Source organism: Lepidochelys kempii, chromosome 1 (assembly GCF_965140285.1).
Source record: "Lepidochelys kempii isolate rLepKem1 chromosome 1, rLepKem1.hap1, whole genome shotgun sequence".
Lineage (NCBI taxonomy): Eukaryota > Metazoa > Chordata > Testudines > Cheloniidae > Lepidochelys > Lepidochelys kempii.
Window position 1 is genome coordinate 327,785,416 of NC_136380.1, and position 16,739 is coordinate 327,802,154.

At 39.6% G+C, this 16,739-nt stretch overlaps 1 protein-coding gene across 7 annotated transcripts in view; it reads left to right on the plus strand.

Moving 5' to 3' along the window:
• ORC5 (origin recognition complex subunit 5) overlaps window positions 1-16,739 on the plus strand; it is a 121,136-nt gene that overhangs the window by 14,611 nt on the left and 89,786 nt on the right. For 6 of the 7 annotated variants that reach the window (XR_012156834.2, XM_073328522.1, XM_073328526.2 and 3 more), the window contains exons 5-9: window positions 2,571-2,645; window positions 5,258-5,369; window positions 6,705-6,835; window positions 14,412-14,460; window positions 15,854-15,944. Coding sequence is in view for 6 of the 7 variants with exons in the window: in XM_073328522.1 (XP_073184623.1) it covers window positions 2,571-2,645; window positions 5,258-5,369; window positions 6,705-6,835; window positions 14,412-14,460; window positions 15,854-15,944 (458 nt within the window). In the remaining variant the exon portion in view is untranslated. The remainder of the gene's footprint in view (window positions 1-2,570; window positions 2,646-5,257; window positions 5,370-6,704; window positions 6,836-14,411; window positions 14,461-15,853; window positions 15,945-16,739) is intronic. The other variant, XM_073328525.1, reaches the window with a different exon arrangement.

The window sequence follows — 16,739 nt, forward strand, 5'->3', positions numbered from 1 at the left end:
TGGTTCATGCTCAAAGGAGCTTACAATCTAAGTATAGGACAAGAGACACATGGATCTAGACGGATGGGGGAGTACAAATAAACAGTGAGACAGTGTTAGTCAACATGATATGCCATGGTCTCTCTATGCTAGCAGCCTATGGAAAACAGTTGCTTAACACATGCTTAATTCAAGTTTTTAGAACTTGATGCTAAACAGTTACAAGGGAATTTTGTTAAAGGAACACTAGTGAATATCTGGTGAGTAAAAATGCATGTGTTCCCTCTATAAGAAATTCTGAGTAAACTTGAGCAGTTCAGGTTTCCCAGAACAGATATCTTGAGTTCTGGTCCAATCAGACTTCAGTCTGAAATCTTGGGATGATGTAATCTTTACTACCTGAATAAAACAGATTCCAATAACATGAGCCTTTGTGACTGGGGTACTGCTGTATAATGTCCGTCCCAGTTTTGTGTGATCATGAAATACCATTTTTTAAATTCGACATTCCTTAATTTTCTACCTAGTGCTCTTCTTCCATGAGCAATGAAGATTCATGCCTTTCAATGGTTTGGAAAAAAAAACATAAATAAAACTTTTTGAAAAGAAGGAAACTCATTAATGAGAACAGAATAATATAATCCTCTACAGATCTATAGTGTCATTACAGCAACAATAATCCAAAAGAAATAATCAACTTTAATATCAGTAGTTAAATTCAGCATAGTAAGTGGAACATAAAATAAACCTGTGTTTTCCCTCTTTTATTCTTCAGTGAAGGTATTAATTGTGTTCATCTTAAGAATTCTTTAATGAATTATAATCCGCAATATTTTCACTCTGGGTAAGGCTCATTTCTCTCTTCAATATAGTAATTGTTTATGTGCAGTTGTGCCCATTTAAAAAGTTGATATTTACTAATAGTTACCACATAGTGTTGGTTTTTTTTAGTTATTTCTTGGAGCAGTATTAGGCTTCCACATAATAATACAAAGAATCTTGTAAATCTCTGGACCTAATTTTTGAGGCCAAAATACATTATTATTAGAAGAAAATCAGACTCTTTACTCCTGGGGGAATTCTGCACCAAAAAATCAATAATTCTGTGCACAATTTTGGAAATTCTGCATTTTTATTTGCTAAAATAACACAATATAATCATGCTAGTTTCAATTATTTTGGTAATTTATGTCAAAATATCTGTCAGCAAGTATGTCTGTAACAATACAGAGCAGGAAAAAAAGATTCTTGTAATTTTTTTTTTTGACAAATAGATTTCTGTATTAATATGCCAAGTAAGAACTTTATGTAATTCATTTAAATTACAATACAGAACTGTATTTTCTGCCTCTGTCAGAAACAGCGCAAAGGCTTGGGGGAGTCAGGGGTAACAGAGGAGCTGAGGGAGAGGGAAAGAGCCTGGAGTGAACCTGGAGGGTGTTGGGTGTGGGTGGGAGGTTTTTCTTTGGGGCAAAGGCGGATTATTAGGGTGTTGGGATGCCTTCCCCATGCAGACTCTGGCTGACCCCAAGCCTCTTGCATTGTCAGGCACATCTGCCCGGTCTCTGAATTCCTCATCCCCATGGGTGTCTTCAGCCCCCCTTCCCCATTCCTACGCTCAGCGCTGTCACCCTACTAGCTCCTGAGCCCATGGTCCAGTCTGTACCCCCCACTAGCCATTCTCAACCCTAATCTGTGACACATACCACCCCCAGCAGCCCTGTGTGACCCACTCTGTCCTAACCTCGCTCCGCCGGCAGGTGCTCTGATGAACTTCTACTCCTGCTGGAATTCTAGAGCACTGGGCTTAGAATTTTTGTATTTTCCCACACAAAATCCATTTTGCCTATGTGCTGCAGTTCTGCCTCTTGCCCAGAGGAGGCCGCTGTGGTGCTAGAACAGCCAGCATGAAGGCAGCTGGCTGTTCTGGTGCCCCAGTGGCCTCTGGTGGGGAAAAGGCAGAACTGCAACATGTCTTAGGCAAAATAAATATTATGTGGGAAAATACAAAATTATGTGAGACAGAGGAATTCTGTGCATCCACAGATGTGCATAATTTCCCCAGGAGTCTCTCTTTATGAACCTCAGAAGGATAGCTACATTGAAAAATATTAAGCAGTTCCTCAAACACATTTAGTAAAAGGTAATCTTGATGGAAAAAAGTATTCTTTTGTAATAACATATTCATGCAATATCCTAATGGGTGGGATATTTTAATCTTCTGAAAAAACATAATGCTGGATAAAAATGAAACTTTTAATTGGCTGCTTCCGATATCATGGCTTTATGAATAATACTCAAATAAGTCACTGATGCATTTCCACTTCATAACTGCAGTAAGACATGACAAAGTTGGTTTGTAGGGGGTTATCACTTTTCTTGGATGGCTAAACTGCTAAGGCTGCTCCCATCACCCTTGAAACAGCAATCCCCCAGACATGCTCTGTTCGTGTCTTACCACTTCAGTAGTTACCTTTGCCATCCAAAGTTATGGGTGAAATGTGGCTCTATCTGCTGGACTAGAAAGTTTTTTTAAAATCCACATAAAAGGTCAGAATAAAATTGAGTATATAATATTTGTTTGTTAAAAGGTGCTGGATAAAGCAGAGCAGCTGAGGGAAATGGAGGCAAATGTGTTGCCAGGGTTTCTTAGACTACAAGAAATGGTAAGTAACTGGGTAAAGTATTTTTGATGTATATTTCATAGAAGTTAAAGATAGATACAGGGTATTAAATCATCTACCCATTCTCACTACCAGTGAACTCCCTAGAGTAGAGAAGTTTGGGTATAACTTTTTTTTTTTTCCTGAAAGTTGTAACTTTTTGCAGAATTTTGGTCAGCGGCAGAACTCAAATCAGAATTTAAATATCACCATGGTCTGTCGTTTTGTGCTCTGTTTATTATTCCATTTAATATGTTGTCCTGTAAGGTCTGCTCTTTTATGCATTCTTTTGAAGCTGCTTCCACTGTACACTGCATCTTCTAAAATATGTATTGCGTTTTGAGCTTACAAAATTCTGCCACTCTTCAAGGTTTTTTAATAGTTGCCAAAGAGTACAAAAATCTTGGAAGGACTGTAAGGTATATAAGGAGCAACTTCTAACTGAAAAGAGCTTAGCATAGCTCAGCTCCTACTGTCTTGGTTAAACGGTAGCATGCTCTTAAAGCTTGGCAACTGGCTGTGAGGGGGTGCAAACCATCCTGAAACAGCTGCTTTAGTGGGAGCTAAACCCAAGTGTAGCGAGTGCGGGGTTGGACAGATGAACCATATTCCCGGAGTGTTTGTTTTTTTGCAATTTCTCCAGCAGTGTCTGAGAACCCTTTGTGATGGCCCTCCTGGAGACAGGTGCAAGGACTCTTGGAACATTGGTCATGCAATTGTGGCTAGTCCTGTTTTTATCACCCGCAGAGGCTCTCTGACTTTTGGTGTGTGTGTAACAATCTCTTAAGAGTTTACCCTGTTGCAATAAGGCAAAGGCATTACTCTTTTGGGATTTTGTTTGGGATAGGAACAGAATATATTTTTCTGCTGCTCTTGCTAATGATTTAGGAAAGGACTGGACTTGAGTTAAAGCCCATTAAAGCTAGTGGGAGCCTTTCTGTTGTCCGTTGGGCTGTGTTGTTTTGTGAAATTGACTATTCCAATGGCTGTGGAAAGCTGTAGAGACTTGATGTGCTTGAGTTAGTGGATGGGACACTTTGTAGCTGTATGTTGATCTTGCTGGCAAGACACTTCTGTAGGTGCGTGTCAGTGTCACTCACTTTCTGCCTCACGTTTTCTTAGCAAATAACTTGTTTAAAGACCTAGTGTAAAATAAATGAAAAACGTGGTCGTTTACATTTTAATAAATATTTTTTAAATTGCTGATTAATTTGCAGCTGTAGAGGTAGATTAGAGAAGCATATCAATCCCCTTGCCTGTGGTGGGGACAATATTTAGGTAATTCATAAGCACTGGAAAATAAATAGATTGTTCCACCTTTCCCTTAAAGAATATTTTTGTGCAAGATGGAAACTGTATCCTGAATCATTGCACATCAGCCTATTGTAAATCTGTTTATTATATTTGAAGCTACCAAGAAACAGAAGTGTATGTAAGGAAGAATTGCATGCGCTATGCTTTTTCTGATAATCTGTGCTAGTCCCTTTTTCAGTTGCACTTTCTGGAATCCATGTGCCACACTACTTTTCTGTTTACTTCAGTGGTTCTTAATTTCTGGTGATTTTTGTATTGTGGAAGTAACCTGAGGAAACAATTTTTTACTTTTCAACTTATGGGCTGCTTCTAGAACTCTGAAATCTCTTCACGGAAGAATCATACTGGAAGGCATCTCTCTCTACTGCTGAGTTTTTAGTACAGTTGCAATCTACCTGCGGAGATTAAAGAATGTAGCATTATATTTGTATGGTATAAGCTCAGAATATTTTGAGGATTGATTGGTTTACCTTAACCATGTAGTCTTCGTCCACTGAGCAAAATCTGTCCTAACAGTAATGATAGATGAAGATGACCCCCACAATGACATGTGGAATAATGGAATTGCACATTCTATTAAAATTGTATATGACATGTGAATATGCTAGCCTGTTTTTCTTTTTTTAAAGTAAGCTCTCAGATATTTTAAAAAAAAATTAATAGGACATCAGAATTATTTCTCTCTCTCATTCTTAAATTGTGGGAACTGTGTAAAATAATTTTTCATATAGAAATATTCTCTAATGACCAACTTAATATTAAGTTGGAACTTGCATAATGCCACAGACTTTGCTGAGGTGAAGGTTTAGTTACTTACCAGTCATAACCACATTTAAGATGGCAAAGCAATCAGTTAAGTACAGAGCTAACTTTGTAGTGTCATGAGTCAGATGACCTTTATAAATTAAGCCTGAGTGTGTTCCCTTCACAAAATTTTGGTCCTCCTTTACCTCCTCAACTTGTTCTGTACAATCTCCTAATGAAATTCTGGGTTTAATTATTGAAGTGAAATGTTGGCTTAATTTTGGGAAGGGAAGCAACTTCATATTGCCTGGTATCCCAGGTCCCTAGTAGCTTAAATGTCAATTAAACAGCAAGAGATATACAGGAATCCCAGATAATTATGAAAATTGCAAATGTATGAGCTCCTTGATTAGGCCACCAAAAGACTTATTAATATGCTAATAATTTGTGTTAAACACTAAATTTGATGAAATTCTTCAAATGAAAAATCCTAACACTTGTTCTTCTGATTAATATTTTAACATGCAAGGTGACCTTTTCCCTCTTTCTTCTTACAGACAGACAGAAATGTCACTGTTATTTTCCTTAGTGAAATTGTGTGGGAACTGTTTCGTCCAAACACTGGATGCTTGGAGCCATTCACCTTGTATTTTCCTGACTACAGCATAGGTAATTTAATTTTTTTTCTACTTTTTTTGTTGAATGAATAACTAATATTAGTACTTTGGATCAAGGACTTTCCATCTAAGCATTTCAAACACCCAGGCCTGGTTTACATGTGGGGGGGAGAATCAATCTAAGTTACGCAAATTCAGCTACGTAAATAACATAGCTGAAGTCCTTGTACTTAAATCTATTCACTGTGGTGTCTTCACTGCAGTGAGTCGACAGCTGACGCTCCCCAGTCAATTCTGCCTGCACCTCTCGTTCCTGTGGAGTACCAGAGTCGACGGGAGAGCGCTCGGCGGTCAATTTATTGCATCTAGACTAGACGTGATAAATGGACACCCCCTCACACCGCTCTTCCCCCCCCCCCAGGATCAATCGCTGCCTGTCGATCCTGCGGGTAATGTAGACAAGCCCTTAGTTTTTTTGTTAAGCAATGAGAGTAGGCTGAAGCCTATGTTGGTTACTAGAATCCAGAAGGCAGTGTTTTGTTTTTTAATAACTAGAGGTGGCTTTGGTAAAATTACAAGCTCTATATTCCCAATCACCCTCTACTTAGGCATCAGAGATACCCTCCTTCTTAATTCATGTAGATTTCCAATATGGATCCCCTATCTCAAACCACACACTGCATGCTAACTAGTGAACTGCCCACCAGGGTCAGAGACTCCAGCCTTCTCATGTCCTCAGTTTTCCTCCCAGGGAACACCCATAACACATTTTGCTTTTGCATGCAGTCTGAGAACATACCACCCCCAATTATTATGCCACTTTAGTCTGCGAAGCCCAATCTACCTCATCCATTTTGACTAGAAATCCCATTTTACTTTTTTGTTCTTGTTTGAGAATTGTTTCTGGGGATCCCCATTAGTGAGATGCACATGGCCGTCACAGGAAGAGCTCAGCCAGCTGATGGAAGTACAGGAGCATGTTGGGAGATCTGAGTTTCTCCCCCGCAGCTGTGGTTAGCTGCAGATGTTGAGACTGTTTCTATATCCTTTGCCATTTTGGCAGCATATGGTTTAAGGCTTTTCTTGTAATTAGTTGTCAGTAAAGTTAGTGTGGTTTAGCGTTGTGATGGTGTTTAAGTTTAGGGGGTGTGGTGTGTTTTTTGGGGGTGTGTGGTTTGTTGTTTTTTATGTTGAGGGAACCGGGCCATTTTTGGTTTTGTTACCCCTATTGGTAGGGTTTTCTTTTTGCTGTTGATTTGGGTTCTACTGTACAGCTGACTATCATTGTTTGGCTTGTGTTGCACTTAATTTTTAAAATATGATTAGTACAATAAGACAATCGCCAGCTTTTTGGGGAAAAAATTCAAACTTGTTTATATCTGAACAGGACATCTACAAAAGATTCTGTCCCATTATCATCCTCCAGAATATTCTGCTGATTTCTATGCTGCGTACATTAATATTCTGCTTGGTGTCTTCTACACAGTCTGCAGGGACTTGAAAGAGCTTCGACATCTGGTGAGGGATCCTCTAGATTTATTTTTCTTGTCCAAAATGTCAAAGGCTAGATTTATTGTTCAGTTTGGATAAAGAGCATGTCATAAGCATATTGCATCAAAAGGTACTGGGCTTATTTAAATCAGTTAGTGAGGTATGGGTGTCCTTATATCCCTGGGGGCTTGTATCAGTCTTGTCTCTAAGGAGGGCCTCACCAGACCTGCAAAGAAACTGATCTTAAAAGAAAAAGGGAGAGTCAGTCTGACAGGAAGAAATACTACTTGCCACATATTTGACATTTTAAGTAAGGCTTTTGAGAGGTGGATGGCTAAAAATAAAAAGGGACAATTACCTGGATATTTTCCAGAGATGAACAGTCTGCATTGCTCTCTTCAATGAGATTCAGTATTTTTCCAGAGTGCGTCATGTTCATTTGCTGCATACAGCAAAAATCAGCTTTGTTAGTGTAAACTCTAAAAAAAAAAAAAAAAAAAAAAAGGGGGGGGGTTAACCTATGGAAGAGTGGAATTCAGCTTTGAAGAGTTGAATAGAGTCAGACACACCAAATAAATCAATGGGACATCCTGATATTCTGAAATATTTTCATTACCATGATACAGATTTATTTTCTATTGATGTGAACACCACACTGCAAGGCAAGGATGTTGCATGGTGGTTACTTTGTGATACTCCATGACTATTTAACAGAATAGCTGCTTTCACTCTCCACTCCTAGGCCTGAGAGGTAAGGTAGTTTCTCCCTTGTCTTAGCTGTTGAGGTATGGGGAGAAGTTGTATAGGAGGGAGCAGCTGTTAGTGGAGGGAAAAGGCTTGGCAGCAGTTTCCTTCTGATCTCCATAAAACACTGACTAAAAGCTTGTTAATCTGCTTCTGCTACACTCCAAATGTTGCCTTGTGTGCATTAGAACATAGGAACGGCTTTAGTGGGTCAGACCAAAGGTCCATCCAGCCCAGTGTCTTGTCTTCTGACAGTGGCCAATGCCAGGTGCCCCAGAGGGAACAAATAGAACAGGTAATCACCTAGTGATCCATCCTCCTCCGTTGCCCTTTCCCAGCTTCTGGCAAACAGAGGTGAGGGACACCATTCCTGCTGATCCTGGCTAATAGCCATTGATGGACCTGTTCTCCATTAATTTAATCTAGTTCCTTTTTTAACCGTTATAGTCTTGGCCTTCACAACATTCTCTGGCAAGGAGTTCCACAGGTTGACTGTGTGTTGTGTGAAGAAATACTTCCTTTTGTTGTTTGAAACCTGCTGTATATTAATTTCATTTGGTGACCCCTAGTTCTTGTGTTAGGAGAAGGAATTAATAACACATCCTTATTTACTTTCTCCACACCAGTCATGATTTTATAGACCTCAATCATTTCCGCCCTTAGTTGTCTCTTTTCCAAGCTGAAAAGTCCCAGTCTTATTTATCTCTCTAAATATGGAAGCTGTTCCATACCACTAATCGTTTGTTTCCCTTTTCTGAACCTTTTCCATTTCCAATATATCTTTTTTGAGATGGAGCAACCACATCTGCACTCAGTATTCAAGATGTGGGTGTAGCATGAATTTATGTAGAGCAATGAGATATTTTCTGTCTTATCTATCCCTTTCCTAATGATGCCCAACATTGTTAGCTTTTTTGACTGCTGCAGCAGACTGAGTGGATGTTTTCAGAGAACTATCCACAATGACTCCAACCACGATCTTTCTTGAGTGGAAAGACCTAATGTAGACCCCATCATTTTATATCTAGGAGTTGAGTGTTTTCCAGTTTGCATTTATCAAATTTGAATTTCGTCTGCCATGTTGTTGCCCAGTTTTGGGAGAGCCCTTTGTAACTCTTTGCCATCTGCTTTGGACTTAACTATCTTGAGGGCTTCCCTTCGCTGAGGGTCACTGAGGGAATTTGCAGACTTCGTGCTTGCACTTGCAATAAACTGATGCACCAGAGCCTTAAAACTTTAAATCTCATAACATCCATGTTAAGTACTGTAGCTAGTATAGTAAGTAAAAGCCAAAAGTTTTTAAGAGTCCACTAATTATGCGTACCTCAAGTTTTGAATGTGTAACTGATTATTCAGGTGAGATCAGTTGGAGTCATGAGTTCTTGATGTGTCTGAGTATAACATTCAAGTCAAGCAGCTATGTATGAAGGCATCCCAAATTAGTAGGCACTTTGAAAAATTGGGCCCAGATGACTTGCTCAGGCAATGTGAGTTATTAGGAGAGCAGGCAGACGACCGCATGAGTCCTGACTTCCAGTCATATCCTCTTACTTCTAGATACACTGCATAGTTTGGAAGCATATCAGGCAGATAGTTTGCCTGATACAGTTAAACTACAATTGTTAGAGGCTATGTTTGTTTTTAAATGGACATTGATTAAAACAGTGGATGAGAGAAAGCAGCACAACTTCATAAAGGCAGTTTTACAGGGAAGAAAACTGCCTTTGTTTCCACTGGAAATTAAATGCAAAACTTCTTACGTTTTGCTATATTGTATAGATATGAAAATGTAAATTTTCACTTTAGAAAAGCAGTACACAGCAGGCAATTAAACACACCTACTACAGACTACATCTGGTGCATAGTTTTGTAGAAACATGGTTTCTGAATTTGATCCAAAAGCTTTTCTATTGGTCCTCAGTTCTGTAAATGTTTCTATACTCCTATTAAAAATTCTAATAGAAACAGATAACCCAAACATTGCAGCGGTGCACAGAGGATCTGAAAGTGAAATTTACTATAATTTAAAAATGAAACTGATTCTATTACCATTGTCCAAACTGAGAAAGTCAAAAGCAAACAGGTAAAGAAATGTTTTATTTTATCTGACAGTGACTTGTGTAATAAAAGTTAAAATTCTTGACTTCAGCAAAACTAATTATTTGATTGAATTCGTTCATATTCAGATAAGTTTACATATATGTGCATGCACATTTATTTTGAACAGACTATGGGAAAACCACTGAATTTCACAAAAGCTAAAGTAAACGATGGCTTACGGTATAGTGTTCTAAGCTAGTTAATGGAATAATGAATACATGTTAAAATATGGAAAGCTTTAATTCTGTCTGTATTGCTATCAAATCGGAGTTAATTGTTCAAGGAATGAGATCAGATCATGATCTGCCTGGCAGACTTGGGTTTTTAGGAAATTTGTGCTTCATTCAATTGTCTGTCTATCTTGGGAACACTGAAGTAACCAAAGCAAAGGAGCATGGGGGTATGGAATTTTGACACTTCTATTCACCTTTCAGATTTTTATAGATGATGTATGCTGTATCCTTAATGCTTGACAATAAAGCTTAAATTCTGAATTGGTAAAAGTAGCAAGAGGTCAGTAGTCAGCCATAGCTTACGTTTGGTAATTCCATGCACATCTTTCAGTTAACTTCCCCCCTCCCCCTTTTTTTTTCCCTCCCCAACCCTAAATTCTGACTGGGGTTGTGGGAAGGGGAAGAGAGTGGTTCCCCCCTCACCTCCCATATTGCCTTCTTCCTTCCCTTCTTTGTTACCAGACCAGCTTCACTGTAAAAGCTCTGAGTAAAGGCAGGGAGGCCATCTTTATTCTGCATAAAACTGAATTGGCTAATAGCTAAGCTAGGCAGAGCTGAGATCTTGGCTGACTAAAGTAGAGCTGGGTGGGAAATGTTTTTCCTATCCCACAAAAACTGAAGATTTCACAAAAATGTTTGCAGTTCTGTATCAGGACAAAGCCAAGACCTTTCAAATTTAGAGAGGGAAGGTGTAGGCACTCACCTAGGATGTGGGAGACACAGGTTCAAGTCCGTGATCTGCCCTATTCAGACAAAGTATAAAATGAGGGGTTTATTTCAAAATGCACTTAATCATTTAATTTTTGAATGTCTACATTTTGCCTTAAATCTAACCTATGAAACATCAAATCAGTGGGTACTTGTTCAGTAATGAGCTACTTCTTAGTTACTGCCAAGGAGCATGATTGTCTTTACACAATTTCAGTGGTTATGATTGCATGACTTGAATTAATAAAGAAATAAGAGATTATGGATCTTTGTTGTATACAAGTCCCTTGATCTTTAGCTCATTTGAGTTTTGAGATCACTGCATGGTTAAACAAGTATAGACAATAGTAGATAAAAGGATCAAGATCACAGACCCAGCTTTTTTCCCCTGTATCTGTGTATCTATAGCTGTCTTGGTAAACTATTGTTTACTGTGTTTCACTGATAAAATTGAAGATTCATGCTAGTGTGTGAAGTTAAGTTAGAAGCAGTCTTTTTCTTAAGAATACATAGAGAATAAAAATTAGCATAAAGGATTTGTCATTATGCTCTTTTCAGTTCTCATCAATGTTGCACACGTAATTTATGATTATATGTATGTTTACTTTAAAAAACAAAAAAAACCAAAACCCACAACCTACTATCCTGTTCACAAGACTGTTAAATGAGCTGTTCAGAGAGTGGCTTTTCGCTGTAATATTAGAGTATGAGGCCACTTAATGTGTTTACTGTTTTAACTTTCTGATATATTAAGTTTTATATTCTCACTTAAACACACATGCACACTGTATTTGAACATTACTTAGTATGTTAACTGGTGCATTTTTATTGACACCGAGACGTTATATGGATGGCACCTAATAAGTTATTTTCCTGGACATCAAGCTAGGTATGTATCTCTTGGTGAGTGGGAGTAGGGAATCAGTGGGAACAACAAAATAGTCAAGGTACAACACTGGCATACACAGGATCTTGTTGAAAATGTAATTTTTCTGTTAGTTTTGATAACCATATGCTGCAATTTTGAATGCACCAGAGAAAAATAATCCAGGGTATCTTTAATGTACGTTCTCTTTAATCCTATTAAAAGGAGCAGCAAACTGAAAATAAATCTTAAGCAATGCAAACACTTGTGGTACAGTCATTTAATTATTCTGCAAAAATTACCATAACTTAGAAGTAAAAGTGCCCAATAGTGCACAAATAAGGCTGGCTAAGAAGAAAGAAGAGTCCTGTGAAAATAGGAGTAGAGCTGCCACACATACTACCCAGCTAGTTTCCCTAGAACTTCGTATGTCCAGCAGTCTGTACCGTGTGTTGTTGTTTCTTCTTGGAGACAGGCTAGACCTGTGTTCTTGTGCTGTTACTGGAGTTTATTCCTAATTCTCTACCTGTCAGTACAATAAACTGCAGGATACAGGCTTCTTTTTGTAGTGTCTTTTTTTCCCTTAAAAATCCACCTAGATTTTTGTCAATTTTAAATTAGATCCTGAGCCTGTATGGCTCTCTGTAAGCTTAAATTCCGGGGGGGGGACGACACTCTTGAGGGCTTGAGAGAAGGAGTGTATGGCCTGACTCAACCTCCTTTTATTCATAGGGGGGGAAAAAAAGGATAGTTGATAGGGAGGAGAGAGGAAATGGGGAGGCCAGGAAACATTCTTCTTTTGCGGCACTCGAACAGCCCCATGCCAATGGTGCAGACTTCCTGCTGTGCCAGGATCCTCAGCAACAACAGCACCAGAGCTAAACGTCATCTACTTTTACACTTTTTACCTATAGATACAGTATGCTTGAAAGGATTTGCTACAGTAGTTGAGTCATTCAGGTTTGAGGGGCTCAGCCCTGCAGGCATGTATGTTCTTGAGCAATGGTCCCCAAACTGTGGGGAGCACCGCCCCCCCCCGAGAAGGGCACAGAGAAACATTCTGGTCGGTGCAGCAAGGCCCAGGCCAGCCCCCATGGGTGGTGGGGAGGGAGAACCACCCGGCCCCACTTGACCCCCTGCCGCAGCTCAGCCCTCATTCCCTCTCCGCTCCCAGGCCAGTTCTGCCTCTAGCCCCAGTTCCTCCCCCTGCTCCACCTTCAGCCCAAGCTCCTGAACTGAGGAAGCCTTGGCTGTGCAGTAATGGGGGCGGGGCGCAGATAGATTCCATTACTGGTAAGCAGGGTGCTTGATAGGAAAAGTTTGGGTACCACTGTTCTTGAGTAATTTTGCTAATTGGAGTTGTCCCAGAGTCATCAACTGGTCTACTCACATGAATAAAGATACTGTCTGTAAGGGTTTCAGGACCCAGTCCTACAGGCTTTTGTATGTGAAAGGTCTTTTGCATGGCATATGTTAATATAGACTAGTATAAATATTTCATAACTTTCTGAACTACTCTACATATAATAGAATTTAGATTAATGCACACTGCTTTTTACTGCTGCATATGTGTTTTATGATTTTATGTATCACTGTAAATATGGTTTTGAAGCTGCATTGAAATCAATATGTTGATGTCTAGGTATTACTATAAATGCTGCATAGAGCTTTCTAAAGATATGGGGGCAAAGTCATTAGTTGGAAAGGTTGCTGTATTACAAAATTCCAAGTATAAGGGTCACAGGGTCCACTCACCACAAATGGCATCTCCTGCTGGCCATCCTGGGGATTTAGCTGTGCCAGCTTGCGCTCTCCCTCCAGCATGGTTTTCACCCATCTTGTCTCACTCTGCTGCCCTGCTCACTCCTGGGTCTGTAGCTTCCTCTGTGTGGCTTGGTCCTCTGGCCAGGCCACTAAAGTCCTCCCCTTCTAGGGTATTCACAGTCTTTCCAGACCTGCTGTCTGACTGGTGTCTCCAATGCCGTAGCCACTCCTGCGGTGGCTGGTAGGGGAAGCCAGGCCCACATTCTACACTGGGTTCCAGCCCCAGGACCCTTTAACAATCCGCCACAGACCTACCTCTTGCTGCTGGTTTTCTGGGCTTCTTCCTGCATATCTTATCTGCCTGGCTTGCTCTTGCCCCCTCTTGGGGAGTGACTGCAGCCTTTCCCAGCAGCAGCTCCCCTTTCTGCAGTCAGTTACTAGGCTTTATGCAGGCCCTGCCTGTTCCTCCACAGGTGAGCCTGTCGTTAATTAGCTGCCTCCAGCCTAAATTGCCCCTGCTTTTAGCCTAAATAGCTGATTGGGCCTACCTGGCATAATTCAGCTCTTGTGAGGGTAGTGTGGGGAGTCCACCCCATCACAATTAGTAAATATCCAACTTCATAGGCTTATACAAATTGGAAAAAGTATACATTAGATGCCTAGATAGAGTAGAACAAATCTTATCTTAAACTATTTTTGCTTATTTGAAAGTGGAAGAAGGGTTTCTGAAAATTGTGATTTTTTTTATAATTTCTTCTCTGCATTTGCATGTAAATATATATAATCTATTATTGAACATATTTGCAGCACTGATGAAACAATGAGTTTTAACCAAAAAAGGGTGAAGGAAATGAACTTGTCTTCAGTAAGTTACTTTCTGCACTACTGGTTTAAAAAGATACAATTGCTGTATTGAATTTTTTTTATATATCAGTATATTATAGTGAAATATTTTGTGGAGGTTTGTCTTTGCTTTTGTTGTGAATGTCATCTTGTTTGTATTCCTGAATATTACACTGTGAAACATTACGACCTAAGTCAGAGTGAAAACCTTGGAAGCAAAATGCCATAATTAGTAGTTGAAACATATTTTTATTCACTTTACATCACCCAGACGTGTGTTATATGCTGTACAGTATAGACTGACCATGTCTAATACATTGTCAATTTTTCTGTCTTTTTTCTGCAGGCTGCACTAAATTTTACTAAATATTGTGAACCAGTGGTCAGAGGAGAAGGTAAGTGCTTTGCTTTTCTATTAGGCTGTTTCTACGAGTGCTGCAACAACACCGCTGTAATGTAGACACTTGCTACAGCAGTGGAAGAGGTTTTTCCCATCTTTGTAGTAAATCCACCTCCTCGAGAAGTGGTAGCTAGGTTGACAGAAGAATTCTTTAATCAGCCTAGCAGTGTTTATGTCGGGGCTTAGCTTAACTATGTCTCTTGGGGTATAAATCTTTTACACCAGTGAGCGACGTAGCTAGGTCAGCCTAAGTTTAAGACGTAGACCAGGCCTGAGTAGCAGTCCACATTTAAAATGGTGCGGCTCCACCTGTGCCTCTTCTGGAGTGCCCCGCTTTGATTCACTTTCCATTCACTCTGACAATCACAGCAGTGTTGCTTTTACTGTCTAATACGGCTTCCGTATGAGGACAGATTAAGAAGACTAGTACTTTCAGCTTGGAAAAGAGATGACTAAGGGGGGATATGATTGATGGCTATAAAATCATGACTGGTGGGGAGAAAGTAAATAAGGAAGTGCTATTTACTCCTTCTCCTAACACAAGAACTAGGGGTCACCAAATGAAATGAATAAACAGCAGGTTTCAAACAAACAAAAGGAAGTATTTCTTCACACAACACACAGTCAACCTGTGGAACTCTTTGCCAGAGTATGTTGTGAAGGTCAACACAATAACAGGCTTCAAAAAAGAACTAGATTAAATTCATGTAGGATAGGTCCATTAATGGCTATTAGCCAGGATGGGCAGGGATGGTGTCCCTCGCCTCTGTTTGCCAGAAGCTGGGAATGGGTGACGGAGGATCACTGGGTCATTACCTGCTCTGTTTGTTCCCTCTGGGGCACCTGGCATTGGCCACTGTCGGAAGACAGGGTACTGGGCTAGATGGACCTTTGGTCTGACCCACTGTAGCCGTTCCTATGTTCTAATGCACACAAGGCAACATTTGGAGTGTAGCAGAAGCAGATTAACAAGCTTTTAGTCAGTGTTTTATGGAGATCAGAAGGAAACTGCTGCCAAGCCTTTTCCCTCCACTAACAGCTGCTCCCTCCTGTACAACTTCTCCTCATACCTCAACAGCTAAGACAAGGGAGAAACTACCTTACCTCTCAGGCCTAGGAGTGGAGAGTGAAAGCAGCTATTCTGTTAAATAGTCATGGAGTATCACAAAGTAACCACAGTACAACTTTGTTGCCTTGCAGCGTGCTGTTCACATCAGTAGAAGATAATTCTGTATCATGGTAATGCAAATATTTCAGAATGTCAGGATGTCCCATTGATTATTTGGTGTGTCTGACTCTATTCAGCTATTCAATTGAATTTCACTCTTCTATAGGTTAAACACTTTTTCAGAGTTTACACTAAGAAAGCTAATTTTTACTCTATGCAGCAAACGAACGTGACACACGTCGACTCTGGAAAAATATTGAATCTCATTTGAAGAAAGCAATGCAGACTGTTTATCTCCGGGAAATATCCAGGTAATTGTCCCTTTATATTTTTAGCCATCCACCTCTCAAAAAAGCCTTACTTAAAATGTCATATATGTGGTGAGTAGTATTTCTTCCTGTCAGACTGACTCTCCCTTTTTCTTTTAACGGTTTCTTTGTAGCCATAAAATACTACAACTATACTTGTGTGTCTCAGATAGGAAAATACAAACAAGTGTTCAGTGTGTTTTATGAGATGTTACGAAGCTATTAAGTTAATGTGTGAAGCAGATTTTAAGGCAAAAAGCATATAAAACTGTTTATTAACTGGACACTGAAGCAGTCCTCCACCAATGGAGATTTGCTTAGTCTTTCACCAATGCGCAGGCAAACAGGTGGACGTTGCATCATGCCTGGAAAGTCAACAATAATTCAGACTGTCTGGAAGGGCCGTCTAAAGGAGAGAGCCCCTTATGGATAATGTTCTGTCAGCAGCTCCTCCCTGTTATAACAAAGGTCAGACATGGGTAAGGTGTTTCTGCTATTAATGGATGTGTTAGGTATGATTCAAGTGTCCTGTCTTGTTCTATAGTCTTTAATTTTTGGTATACTTAATTGGTGGGTTTTTTCAGTGTTGGGCTTTTGGGGTTTTATTATTGACTTACATTTTAATTTACAAAAATGAAAACCCCTTTTAAACATGCTTATAATCCAATAAATCTCATAATTCTATTTGGTAGGAAATAGAGGAAAAAATATAGGGTGCTTTTCAATAATTCATGACTTCTGAAACATGGAAATCCATCACCAGAATATATAAGGATAACTGAAAATGCTCTTTTCAAA